The sequence below is a fragment of the Ammospiza nelsoni genome, chromosome 23, assembly GCF_027579445.1.
Source record: "Ammospiza nelsoni isolate bAmmNel1 chromosome 23, bAmmNel1.pri, whole genome shotgun sequence".
NCBI classification, from domain to species: Eukaryota; Metazoa; Chordata; class Aves; order Passeriformes; family Passerellidae; genus Ammospiza; species Ammospiza nelsoni.
In genome coordinates, this window is record NC_080655.1 from 4,907,639 (window position 1) to 4,920,622 (window position 12,984).

Here is a 12,984-nt window from a genome sequence, read left to right on the forward strand (position 1 = left end):
TGTGAGTTACACCTTCTCTTAACCTGTGTTAAATTAAGCTACAAATACTTAGGTGAGAGCCTGCAAAAGGAGTAGGTGCTGCAGACAACAGAGTTTGGTTGTGCTCTCTGTTCTTTTACATTTGCTGCAAAAGTATTTACAAAGATTTCAGAAAATCCCACACACTTCAGCAAAGCATAAAAAAGCTGCCTTATCCCTTTGGATTTAAAAACCCTTTTATTTCTCAGCTTTTCTTAGGCAGTTAAATCCAACTTGGTTCCAGATCCGCATTATTTCAATTCCTGTATTTGTATTATGAGAAGTCCAATTTTTCAATTATAAACTGCAGCAAACAGCATGAGGACAGGAGTATTTCTGAGGGAGTACTAACAGAGAATCTGCCCTCTCATTTATATTATGAGAAGTTCAGTTTTTCAATTATAAACTACAAACTGCATAAGGACAAGAGTATTTCTGAGGGAGTTCTAACAGAGAATCTGTCCTCTCATTTATATTATGAGAAGTCCAGTTTTTCAATTATAAACTACAAACTGCATAAGGATAGGAGTATTTCTGAGGGGTTTCTAATAGAGAATCTGTTAACAGAGAATCTGTCTTCTCATTTGTATTATGAAAAGTCCAGTTTTTCAATTATAAACTACCAACTGCATAAGGACAAGAGTATTTCTGAGGGAGTTCTAACAGAGAATCTGTGTTAACAGAGAATGTCTTCTCATTTATATTATGAAAAGTCCAGTTTTTAAATGATAAACTGCAGCAAACAGCACAAGGACAAGAGTATTTCTGAGGCAGTACTAACACAGAATCTGTCCTCTCATTTGTATTATGAAAATCCAGCTTTTCATTTATAAACTACAAACAGTATAAGGACAGGAGTATTTCTGAGGCAGTACTAACAGAGAACCTGTCCCCTCATTTGTACTGTGAGAAGTCCAGGTTTTCAATTATAAACTACAAACTGCATAAGGACAAGAGTATTTCTGAGGGAGTTCTAACAGAGAATCTGCCCTCTTATTTATATTATGAGAAGTCCAATTTTTCAATTACAAACTACAGCAAACTGCATAAGGATAGGAGTATTTCTGAGGGGTTTCTAACAGAGAATCTGTTAACAGAGAATCTGTCTTCTCATTTGTATTATGAAAAGTCCAGTTTTTCAATTATAAACTACAAACTGCATAAGGACAAGAGTATTTCTGAGGGAGCATTAACAGAGAATCTGCCCTCTCATTTGTACTATAAGAAGTCCAGTTTTTCAATTAAAAACTACAAGCTGCATGAGGACAGGAGTATTTCTGAGGGAGTTCTAACACAGAGTCTGATCCACCAGAAGTTCTGATCACCCCCATTTCCCGGTGTAAGTCTGGAGCAAACCCTGTGCCCAGCACCCCTCACTTACTGCCGGCTCATCCGTGCTGGGCGCTCCCTGCAGAGCCCGAAATCCTCCTGGAGCAGAGGGAAGCACCGGGCACAGCAAAGCTCCGCAGTTTAAACTCCTCGAGCAGCGCTGGGCACTCCCCCAAAGCTGATTCATGTACTTATTTCAGGTTAAAAGGCCCTCCAGCTGATTCGTGGAAAGTTTGAATGTAATCCGTGTGGTAACAGCTTAAAGGCTCCTCTTTGCAGTAAAAGCCTCGTGAATGTTTCTCCGAATTCTTCATTCAGTTTTTGCAGGAATTGTGTGGTAGAAAAGGCTCAGTTGTGGGGTAGAAAAGGCCATATTTTGAGGGGGTAAAAAAGGGAAATACCACAAAAAATACACAAAATTGAAAAAGCAGAGAAGATGCCTATTTCAACACACATAATGAGGAGCTTGTGCTGATGGAAGGTGTCCAGTTGGGAACTGGATAAGGTCACTCTTGAAAGGGGAAAGTTCTAAAATTAAGGTGTATTCCAGAACAGGCCTCTCTGGCTCGTTTTTACCTTGACAAGAGAGAGCCCAGAAATATTCTAGCCAGCTGGTTTTGTGTCTATCTCAAAGATAACGAGCAAAAGAAATTCCAGGAATTTTTAAAAGTTAACTTATTTCAAGGAAATGGTCTTCAAAGCGTGTCCTTGTGAGGAATATTCACCTTTCTGCTGAAGAATCCAAGAGAATCTCAAATTAAACCCTTGATACCATTTGGTAAAACACCCTCCTGCCACACATCCCTTAGACAGGCAGAGAGGAATTAACCACCAGAATTTTTGGTTATGTACATATGGATTGCCAAGGTCAGGAGCCCCAGGACTTGGGCCCAAACAAATTACAGAAACTGAGGATAAAATGAGTTATTAAAATTGATAAAATGAGTTATTTTGACACACCAGTGCATTGCTGAAGAGCCTCAATAAGAACCAGCACCTTCCCTCAGTGCTCCTGTGCCATGGCCAAGGCAATACATTGTTTATGTCACCTGGAAATGTTTCCCCTCTGCCAGCTCAAATATTAAATCCATCGATTCTATCTCCTACTGCTTTCCCCTAAGATACAGCTCAGAGACTGCTCCAAACACCATTTCACAAAACAACAGAGTTAAATATATCACAGATCATCAATAATATATAATTTTTAATGCAAAGAGAGTCTAAACAGGCAGGAAATATTTTCCTCCTGACTCATGCCAGTGATAAAGCACATGTGTCCTGGCAAGTCTGAATAAAAGATGCCTTTAGAGAGCTCTTAATTAAAAACAAACCAAGCAATACAATATAGAAAAAAAAATCCAAGTCACTAATTTACTAACTTTTGTATAAAAACTTGTTATAGGTTTTGGTTTGGGGGCAAGATTTTATTTCTTTAATGCCCAATTCTCTCATCTGTCCAGACACAGGTGCAATAGGCTGGGGGAATGTAAACAGCAAGAATCTCTAATCACCAAGAGGTGTTGTCCCACACCAGGTGAGACTGGTGGCTATCATCAGGAGAAAGAATAGATTTATTTATTTTATATAAAATTTACATAACCTGTGTATGTAAAATTTATAAATTAGCTTTTATAATGACCCTATTTGTTTTAAAGACACACTTGTCCACTGTGGATCTCTCGAGATGAGCAATGGTGTATTATCAGTGTGTTTTGAACGATACAAATTTTAATTAATTTATGTAAAAATTAAAAATTCAGCAGAGACAATACCCTAAACCAAAATTCCTCTCATCATTTACATTTTTGCTTGCTACAAAAACTTATCTAACATTTCACCCATGACAAAAAGCACCAACTTGTTTGGACTCTTATTTTAGAAAGGCTGCGAGCAGCTCAGAACTCCACCTTCCTCCTCTGGAAGGGATCCCAACAAGTAACAGCTCACTCATTCCCAGCTCATCTGCTGCCATTCATTTCTCACCAATTACACACCAGCAGCTAAAAAATTAACAATAGGTGGCACATTTTAAAAAGTTGGATGCAGTCAGAGGAGCTTTCAAAATAATAACAGTGAAAAAACTCAAAGCAAACCCAAGAAACAAACGCAGGGATGCAATGCGAATTAAATTTGCAAGGAAATATTGAGAAGGAGGTTCAGACTGCAGGTCCAGTGGGAAGGGCAGAAGCAGGATTGGCAAATTCAGGTGTTCCCCAGCACTGGAATCCTGCCCCGAGTCTGGGCTGGTTCAGGCTGGCACAGGTCCCTGCCAGGGGCATTATCTGCCATCCCCATGGGGCACTGCCCTGTCTCACCACACAGGTGCTGGAAGCTTGTTCAGATAAAGCACAGCTGGGTTCTCCTCTGGAAGGGCAGAGATGCTCCTCTGAAGCACAAAGGGAACATTATCAGTGTTGTTCTCAGGAAGAACAGAGTTCTCTGAATCAAACACATGGTTTTAATGCTCATTAAGATACAACAATAAGAAAAAGCAAAACAAACATAAGGCTCCTTTCACGGGGCAGCTGCATTAGTAACTGCAAGTAACACTGAGTAATCCGAAACCAAAATAAACACAGGGGTTTTATTTAGCACAATTACAGCCCTTTGGAAAACACCTCCTGATTTTATTTTGAGGAAGGCAAGAGCAGGGGCTACAATTTCATCTAGGTGAGGCCAACCATTAGCACTGTGCCAATTCATGTCAGCAGAGAACCTGATACTTTATTTTCAAGAACTGAAAAACAGTTCATGATTTCAAACCAGCCATGGTTTACAAGGGGACATTGGCAAGACACCTCTTGCTTTGTTTACATGCCTGAATAAATATTTTACATGTCAAGCATAGTTATAACACTTTCTAAGAATATTTCATTACATTCTTTCTTCTATGACTAATAATTCTTCCACAAAAATATTTGGTTAGTGCAGCATTACAGCCAAATTAGTCAGGAACTGGAGCCATATTTTGAGGGAATAAAAAAAGGGAAATACCACAAAAAATATACAAAATTGAAAAAGCAGAGAAGATGCCTATTTCAACACACATAATGAGGTGTTCCTGATGGAAGGTGTCCATTTGGGTACTGGATAAGGTCACCCTTGAAAGGGGAAAGTTCTAAAATTGAATATTCTAGAAGAGGCCTCTCTGGCTTGTTTTTACCTTGACAAGCAAGGTAATATTCTAGCAAATATTCTAACAATATTCTAGCCAAAACTGTAGCTGGTTTTGTGTCTATCTCAAAGATAACATGCAAAAGAAATTCCAGGAATTTTTAAAAGTTACTTATTTCAAGGAAATGATCTTCAAAGCCTGTCCTTGTGAGGGATATTCACTCTTCTGAATAATCCAAGAGTATCTCGAATTAATGAGCATCTTTCAGCAGCAGAGCTTATGTGTGATTTTAATAAATCCTTAACAAGAAGATAGGTTTTCCTGCATAGCCTGCTAATTAAAGGGTCTGTAAATGTCCCAAGAGCAGCTCCCTCCAACCTGAGGGTTTCAGCTCAGTCCTGACCACACTGTGACATTTTACAGCTCTAACATGGCCTGCATGAAACGAGGTGGCTTTTGTCAGTCTGGCTGAAGACACAGGACATCAATCTCCTCTTATGCTGAACCTGGAGCACCTCTCCCATGAGCAGAGGGGAACATTTCCTCCTGCCCCGTGTGCCAGACACGGCCTGGGCAGCACGAGAGGCTGGAATGCTCCTGTCAGGGCTCCAGCTGTTCAGAAGTAAAGCTTTAAGGCTCATGGCTCTCAGTCTGGTTCACACGAGGTTTTGTTTTGAGTTGGTATTTTTACTTCAGCTGCGACAGCCTTCTAATTAAAGATAGCACTGCAGCACACAGGGTGAGAGGCTGGAGAACACACTATTTTCTGCACTAAGAATTATTTCATCTCTCAGAAATGCAATCATTCTAGTCTCCAAGTGGTGAAGTGGCATTTCCCATAGCTGTTCATAACACCTTTAAAATGCTCTTGGAATGACTTAACAGCACAAAGTCAAGACACACAGAGGTCCCACAGCCATGGCATATTTACCAATTTTCTGAAAACAATTGCTTTTCAAAAGCAACTTTAAAAAAGAGAGGCCCATGATCTTGGCAAAGAACATTTTGTAATAGGGACATTTGACGACAGGATACTATTTAAATGTAGCACAGTGCTAATGCACAAAGCTCTCCACAGCTTTATAATTATCAATAAACAAACCCAGTTTCCCCTTTTGCTCAGCCAGCACAAGGTAACAGAAATCATTAGACTGGTTTCACTTCAGTATCTTGTGCAGAGCAAGCCCAGCTGACCTCCTCTAACCCAGCTGTTTAGAGACAGCAAAACTGCACATCAACACAGCTGCTTGTATCAAATAAACTCATTCTGGTCTTTCTGAAGCCACCTTGTGAGGGGACTTCCAGTCCCAGAGCAGCAGGAGCAGTGACAGAGCTGTCACAGTGCCCTTCCCACCCAGCACATCTCATTCCCACCATTGTCTCCTGTTTCACATCAGTAATGGGGCTGCAGCATCTCTGCCCCGGCTCAGGGTGAGGCTGTAGCAAAGTCATCTGAGCTGCTGGATGTAAAGTGCTTGTACCTACAGACAGAGAAAGTGAATATGGGATTTTCTTGGGGCTGTTTATTTTCTGGAAAGGTTTTGAGACAGTGATCACTCCCAGTGATTCTCAGGTTTCTGGTTGTTAATTGCTGCTCCCAGATGTGCAGGATGTCTCTGTTTCAGCCTGTGCGCCCGAAGAACGAGTCAGAGCTCTTCAGTTTTCGGTCTTGATGTTGTTTGTTAATTCTTATCTATAAAATTTTCTTTCTGCCCAGCCGAGATCTGCTCAGCAGGGCAGCCACAGGCACTCTGTGTTGTCCTTTTATACCCCAAACTCCATATAACATATTTACACTTAATTCCCAATACCTATCACCTATGTTAGACAGTGCACTTCTACCCTAAACCAATCCCAAAGTGCCAACATCACTGCAGAAAATGGAGAACAAGAAGAAGAAGAAGAAGAAAGGCTGGACATGCCCAGGTTCCTCCATCTTGTCCCCATAACCCCCATACCAAAAATCCTAAAATCTACATTTTCACCCTGTGATAATTTTATTATTATACTGTTTAAAGTTCAGTGACTTTCAGGTCCTCATACAAAGCTGGCAGTTTGCTCCAGGGGTCACAATCAAACCCCCAGGTGCTCTGGGCTGTGTGCCAGGGTCTCTGAGCCCCCTGACGGGGTCCTGGGGAACTCTGGACACCCAGAGGGATGCACTGAGCTCTGACAAGTGATGGGGTTTCTGGAATTACCATCATATCTGCCACTCCAAGAACTCCACTGCACTGTTCATACCATGATCTATCCTACAATTTGCAACATGATATATAGCTCCACACCCCTAGAGCACAAAATTTTTCACCTAGCTACGATTCTTCCTAATCACTATACTCATCCTAATCATCACCAACTCCTTTGTCCTATTCATTGGCTGAGGAGTCAGAATCATATCCTTCCTACTAATCAGCTGATACATCACATCTGCCACTCCAAGAACTGTCTCAAAACCTTTCCAGAAAATAAACAACCCCAAGGAAAGCCCATCTTTACTTTCTCTGTCTGTAGGTACATACACTTTACATGCAACAGCTCAAATGACTTTGCTACAGCCTCACCCTGAGCTGGGGCAGGGGCAGAGATGCTGCAGCCCCGTTACTGGATGTGAAACAGGAGACAGTGCTGGGAATGAGAAAGCTCCTCTCCCACGTGCCCAAGAAATGCTCGTGATCAATATTTCTCTCCATTAGTGCAGCATCCCAATCAATGGATTTGACTGCACTCCAAGGGAGCTCTGAGATCAGCACAGCTGAGAGCAGAGATCCCAGCACTCAGAATAAAAGCTAAAACCTGCCTGTCCCCAGAGACTCCAACATTAGCTCATTTACACATGCTTAGGATGCATCTCAGCAAAGCCTGGATATAGGCAAAATCTTGTGGTCTTTGGGCACTTTATATTAAAGCTGAACCACTTCTCAAATATACCTGAATCATGTGATTTGCACACAACTGAATAATCTTATGATTTTTCATATTTGTATTTTGGTCAGTCTGAAAGGAAAAAGAGAAATTAGATCCTATAGAAAAAGGCCAGGTTATGCTCATGTATATGAAACTCCATAGATTTAAGAAATCAAATTTTAACTGCAATCAAAACCTGAAATTTTAATAATCTCTATTTCTTTTCCATTCCTTAGTTGGATTCCTTTCCCAGCACAGGCAGTAAAGTTTTTTTTTCAAAACCCCTATCAGTTTAAAGGCCTTTGCTATGTACACATCCATCTCCTGAGGCTGTATCAGCCCCTGACACCTGACTAAGGCTCCTCAGCAAGCACTGGACCACAGGGAAGTCAGCAAGTGCTGCTGGATCATTTCTGTCAATGGATTAGGGAACTCATTCATAAGCACCAACTGCCACAGCAGATAACATTCCAGGCAGACAGAAGCTTTTCTGTGGGTAGAGATTATGTAACACCATGATTTTTAATCCACTTGCCCAGAGGAAGAAGAAATGAGCTCACTTTCACTGAGGTTAAAGCTTCCTTACTCTATTTTTCTCCATTATTTGTTCCAGTCATGTTGAACTAGCAGATGATACTGAGCACATGAACTGAGAGACTCAGAAAATCCACTGTGCTCATCTCCAGTCCATCCAGAAACTCTGCTGTTGCTGCTATCACTTTCTCTCTTCCTGCCTTTTCCACACTCACATCTTTTGTGGACCTTTCACTCCAATTTATCCAAGTTACCAGAATAACCTGAGAATTGCAGTCATTCAGTTATAAAACAGGCACCAATTAGAAAAAAATTAATGTGAATGGTTATTAAACTCGGCATACAGCTCAAAGTGGGGCAGATGCTTAATCCTGGCAGTTTACAGGACATCCAGGGGCATCACGTGGACTCCCAGCTTCATTTCAGGAAACGTGCCCAGCTGCTGTCCCAGCACAGCGAGCCACAGGGCGGGCTCCAGGACTCAGCAATGCCTTCTAGTCCAGGAATTACATTTATTGAAACCCCTCTTTTATTAAACATGGCTTTGTTGTTTACATCTCCCTCATCTGTTTTACATAGCCAAAACTTTGCATCCACCCCACGTGGCAGCAGCAATCATTAACTGTTACCATTCTCACCGCTGTCACAAGGGTCAGTTCTGTTTTTATGGCTGCCAAGCTCTGCCTCCTTCTGAAAACTTCCTGATTCACTGGACTAAACTCTGACACCCCACACAGGTCAGGGACACGGCACTGTTTTATGGGAGCTGGTTGGGAAATGCTTTCATTTCCCACTTCTTGGAAATGCTGCTGCAACTGAAAGCAGTTCTGACTAACAGACTAATCCAGACTATTTGTCCACACATTGCAGAGGCAGACCTGACACACAGCTGTGCTCTCATTTCTCTATCTTTAGTCCATTTCCATCACCTTTTTTATTGCTTCTTTTGGCTACTTCCTTTGAATCTCAGGCAGCTTTTTAATCTTGCAGTAAAAAGCTGAGTAATTCTCAGTCACTTTGACAGTAGGATACACATGACTGTTACATTTTATGGTTCACAAGGGTATTTCTGTATTTGTGTGTTCAGAAGCAAAACCAAAGCAATGGCTGAACATTCCTGCTCCCAGGAGCAATCCATGGATTAACACAATTTTTAACAGCTGCACACACAACACATTTGAGGTTGTTCTGAGGGCAATAAGAAAAAAGCAATCATAAATTGTAGAAGAAATTACTGAATGTTGAGCTTCAGCAGCTACAGCCCATGTTCAGTGCTGCTTGCAAGACTAACAGACATTGATTTTCCTTCTCCATTTCAGGCCTGTGCTCATGGACCAGCTGCCCTTCAAAAGTCCTTAGTGCTCTTTTGTGCTCCAAAAAGTGGATCCAAAGCCCACAGGGGCCGGGGAAGAGGCTGGAGGACATATTGTGACTGCAAATTCGAACTGGAGCAAGACACAGGAGGAGAAGTGGTTGTGAAAAGTGACGGAATAACAGAGGGAAGGAAGGCAGGTTCCAGGATTTCAGCTACTTCAGCACCTGTAATTATTGTAACACTCCCAAAACACATCCCCTCCCCACTACATGGATTACAAATCCCAGCTTCTCTGCACTGCCATGGCTCAGAACAGTGGACAATTCACATGGCAAAGCCATCCAAAAGCCAGAGACCCAAAACTGTACCAACCTTGGCAAAGATGGTCCAGTAGCGCTACCCCACTGTCATGCTGGAATTGGAGGGGATATTGGGATGAGAAACCTGAAATCAGAGTGGCTTTCATCAGCAGCCTGGCCAGGTCTCCCCAAAAACCAGATATTGTAATCAAACTGTTTCTACAAAAATGTTAATGACACCAAAATTGGTAATTTCTAAACTTTACTTGGCTCTAGTTATGCTATTTATGAATAAATAAACAAAAAATGCTGATGGTTCCCCATTCTTTTAGATTCCCCCCCCCCCAGAAAAGGTATTTATTGTGCTGCTTGTCTGGATGTGGGTTAAATTAGCAGTAATGCACTGATCCTCTGGCTAAATTCACTTTTTATTAAGAAACTAATTTAAAACTCAGATCTTTTAGACAGCTCAAGTGACCTTTATCAGCAGGCACCAACTCAGCACTTTTCTTGTAAAGAAAGAGCTCATTATCCACACACTCCTCTGGGATGCCCAAGCAGAACACAGAAGTTGCAGAGTCCATCCCAAGCTGAAGCTTTCAGAAGACTCACTGTGCATTAATTAGGCAGGATTTGACTTTCTAGGAGGAGGAAGAATTCTCGACAGTGGCTTTGGCAGGCACAGGCACCAAAGAGAGAGCTCACAGGTGCTATTTCAGGAGTGCTGCAAGGCTCCTTCCCCCACATTTGGCTGCTGAGTTGGCCTTTCACTGTGCAGTGACTTTCCAAACAGACTCTGCAGCTCTGTGATGCAATTATTAATCCAGTCCCACTGCCTGGCCAATGTCCCTTGGTGATGACAGCTTTTGGCAAAGGGGGACAAAGGTGTTGTTAACTACAGCACTGGAGCCTTACAGCAAAAAAATGAAATGTTATTTACTTTTCTCTACACCCAAATGTTCTGCTTATAGGTTTTCAGGTGTTTAAATAGAATGAACAGCAAGACTTTAAGCAATATTATACTTTGATTCTTGTGAATGTACTGCTACACAGAGAACTGAACACTTGGCTGCCTGTCCTGGGCACATGGAATGAGTTCAAGATGAGGTCGAGTGACAAACACACCCTGGCATGGCCCAAACTCAGGGCTGAAAGTACCAACTGATAAATGAGATGATGATTCTTGCTTCTCATGACCTGTAAGGACAGACTGAGTCACCAGACACAAAATGTTACAATATCCTGAACAGAAAACTCCCAGCAAGTGGTTATGAAACCTCTTGGATTCTGAGCATGCCAGAACATGAAGGTACTTCAAAGAGACTGAGGTAACATCAGATTTATGATCAAATCAGCTGAAGTAAGAGAGTTTCTCAAGCCTGATGGTTAAAAATACTTTGGAGATGCAAATATTGATGACTGGTGTGCAGAGCTCAGGTAAGGACAGCTCTGGAGCACAGGAAAACAAAGTGTAACTTGGATTGATTTATACTGGACACATCCAACAACTCTAGATGGATCTTAGATGATACATTTCTGTTAGCACAACAGTGATGAGGCTCTGGAATGACTCCCATCTGCCACTCCAGAACTGCCTTAAAACCTTTCCAGAAAATAAACAACCTCAAAAGGAATCCATATTCACTTTCTCTGTCTGCAGGTACATGAACTTTACATCCAACAGCTCAGATGACTTTGCTGCTTAGTTCTCACCACTGTTAAGAAGGACAGAAATAACCAGTTTGGTTCTTTCACCTCCAACTTCTTCCAGCTGCCCCTGCAGCTTGACTGAGCTCACTGAACTCCACTCATTTATAGAGAACTACAAAACAGAAAGCTCCCCCAAAATAAAATTATGTCATCAACTCCTACCAGAAAGTTCATTCTTTTCAAGCCCAAATCAAACATAAAATTCATCCCCTTTGATTCTGGCAGCACAAGACAGCATCCAAAGATATCAAAAAGCATTTCATGTGCTGCAAATTAATCTGTTTTGAAACAAACACAAACAAATCAGCACATGCCTATTTCCATGACAGCAGAACTTGCTTTAACCTGTCTTTAATTGCTTTAAGACAAGGTGCAGTGAGTCTAGACAGAGTCTTCTGCACAGGCTTCCCTTGGTTTACATAAGCTGCTGCATTTCAGCCTTAAGATCAGAACATGGATGTTATTATGGAAAATAAAGGCAATTGTTGTACAGGCTGCTCTGCAGAAGAGCATTTGTTAGTGATGGAAATACAGAGTTATGCTATAAACAGAGTATTTATTTATTTTAGCAGAAGGCGGCTGCTTCCCTAAACAGAATAACAATAAAGGCACATGGAAATCCAGTCTGGAGAATAAGAACTCTCACAAGCAGCTTTGCCTACACACTAACCCACAGCTCCTGACCCAAATAATTCAATGTTTTGATGCTCAGATTACTGAAAATACTTCTAAGCACTGAGCCCTGAGGTATTTACAACCCTCCAAGCCAGGTGACTGTGAGCAGTGCAGCCCCTGCACAGGGCAAATAAACGAGGACACACCTGAGCAGGGAAAGCTCAGGGCTCCTGTTGATCCCAGACACAACTTCCCTGCCATGAGCTGTCTGTGACTGCTGCTAAGGCCAGCAGGAAGGGCTGGGCTCAGGTGGGATAAGGCTCTCACAGGGGCCACAGGTGAACTTTCTGCCTTAAAGGCAAAGTCTACAGCTACAACATGATTTGGGTGCAGCAAAACAATTCAAAACACTTTCCCTACAGAGGTTCTCAATCTCCCAGGTTTACAGAATCCCAGGATGGTTTGGGTGGGAAGAGACCCTAAAGCTCATCCTGTTCTAGCTCCTGCCATGGGAGGGACACCTTCCACTGTCCCAGGCTGTTCATCCCTGTCCAGCCTGGCCTTGGACACTGCCAGGGATGGGGCAACCACAGCTTCTCCAGGCACCCTGTGCCAGGGCCTCAGCACCCTCACAGGGAAGAATTTTTTCCCAATATCCCATCTAAATCTACTGTCAGGGTGAAGCCCTTCCCCCTTGTCCATTCACTCCAGGCCCTTGTAAACAGTTTCTCTCCATCTTTCTGCAGTTTTCTTTCAGCTCCTGGAAGGCCACACTACAGTCACCCCAAACCTTCTCTTTTCCAGCTTGAACAACCCCAAATCTCAGCCTTTCCTCACAGCAGAGCTGCTCCATCCCTCTGATCGCCTCAGTGGTCTCCTCCAACAGCTTCATGTCCTTCCTGTGCTGGACCAGCTCTGCATGTGGGGTCTCACCTGAGCAGGGCAGAAGGGGAGAAATCCCCCCTTCCCTGCTGCTCACACAGGGCTCTGGGGGTTCTGGGTCCAACACACCTGACCAGGGCACGTCCAAGCAACTCATGCCCAAGTCCTTCTCCCTGGGCTGTTCTCCAGCCCTTCATTCCCAGCCTGGATTGACACTGGAGGTTGACCTGACCCTGATGCAGCACCTGGACCTTGGTCTTATT

The 12,984-nt window shown here is 42.6% G+C and overlaps 1 protein-coding gene across 3 annotated transcripts in view; it reads right to left on the bottom strand.

Annotated features, from left to right (window-relative positions):
* The window catches only part of KCTD20 (potassium channel tetramerization domain containing 20), a 33,020-nt gene that overhangs the window by 18,876 nt on the left and 1,160 nt on the right, over nucleotides 1-12,984 (bottom strand). Inside the window, exon 2 of one of the 3 annotated variants that reach the window (XM_059488113.1) lies at nucleotides 9,588-9,659. The exons of 1 other annotated variant lie outside the window; for it this stretch is intronic. Coding sequence is in view for 1 of the 2 variants with exons in the window: in XM_059488111.1 (XP_059344094.1) it covers nucleotides 1,400-1,410 (11 nt within the window). In the remaining variant the exon portion in view is untranslated. Of the gene's footprint in view, nucleotides 1-1,399; nucleotides 3,275-9,587; nucleotides 9,660-12,984 lie in introns of those variants that run through there. One more of the 3 variants, XM_059488111.1, reaches the window with a different exon arrangement.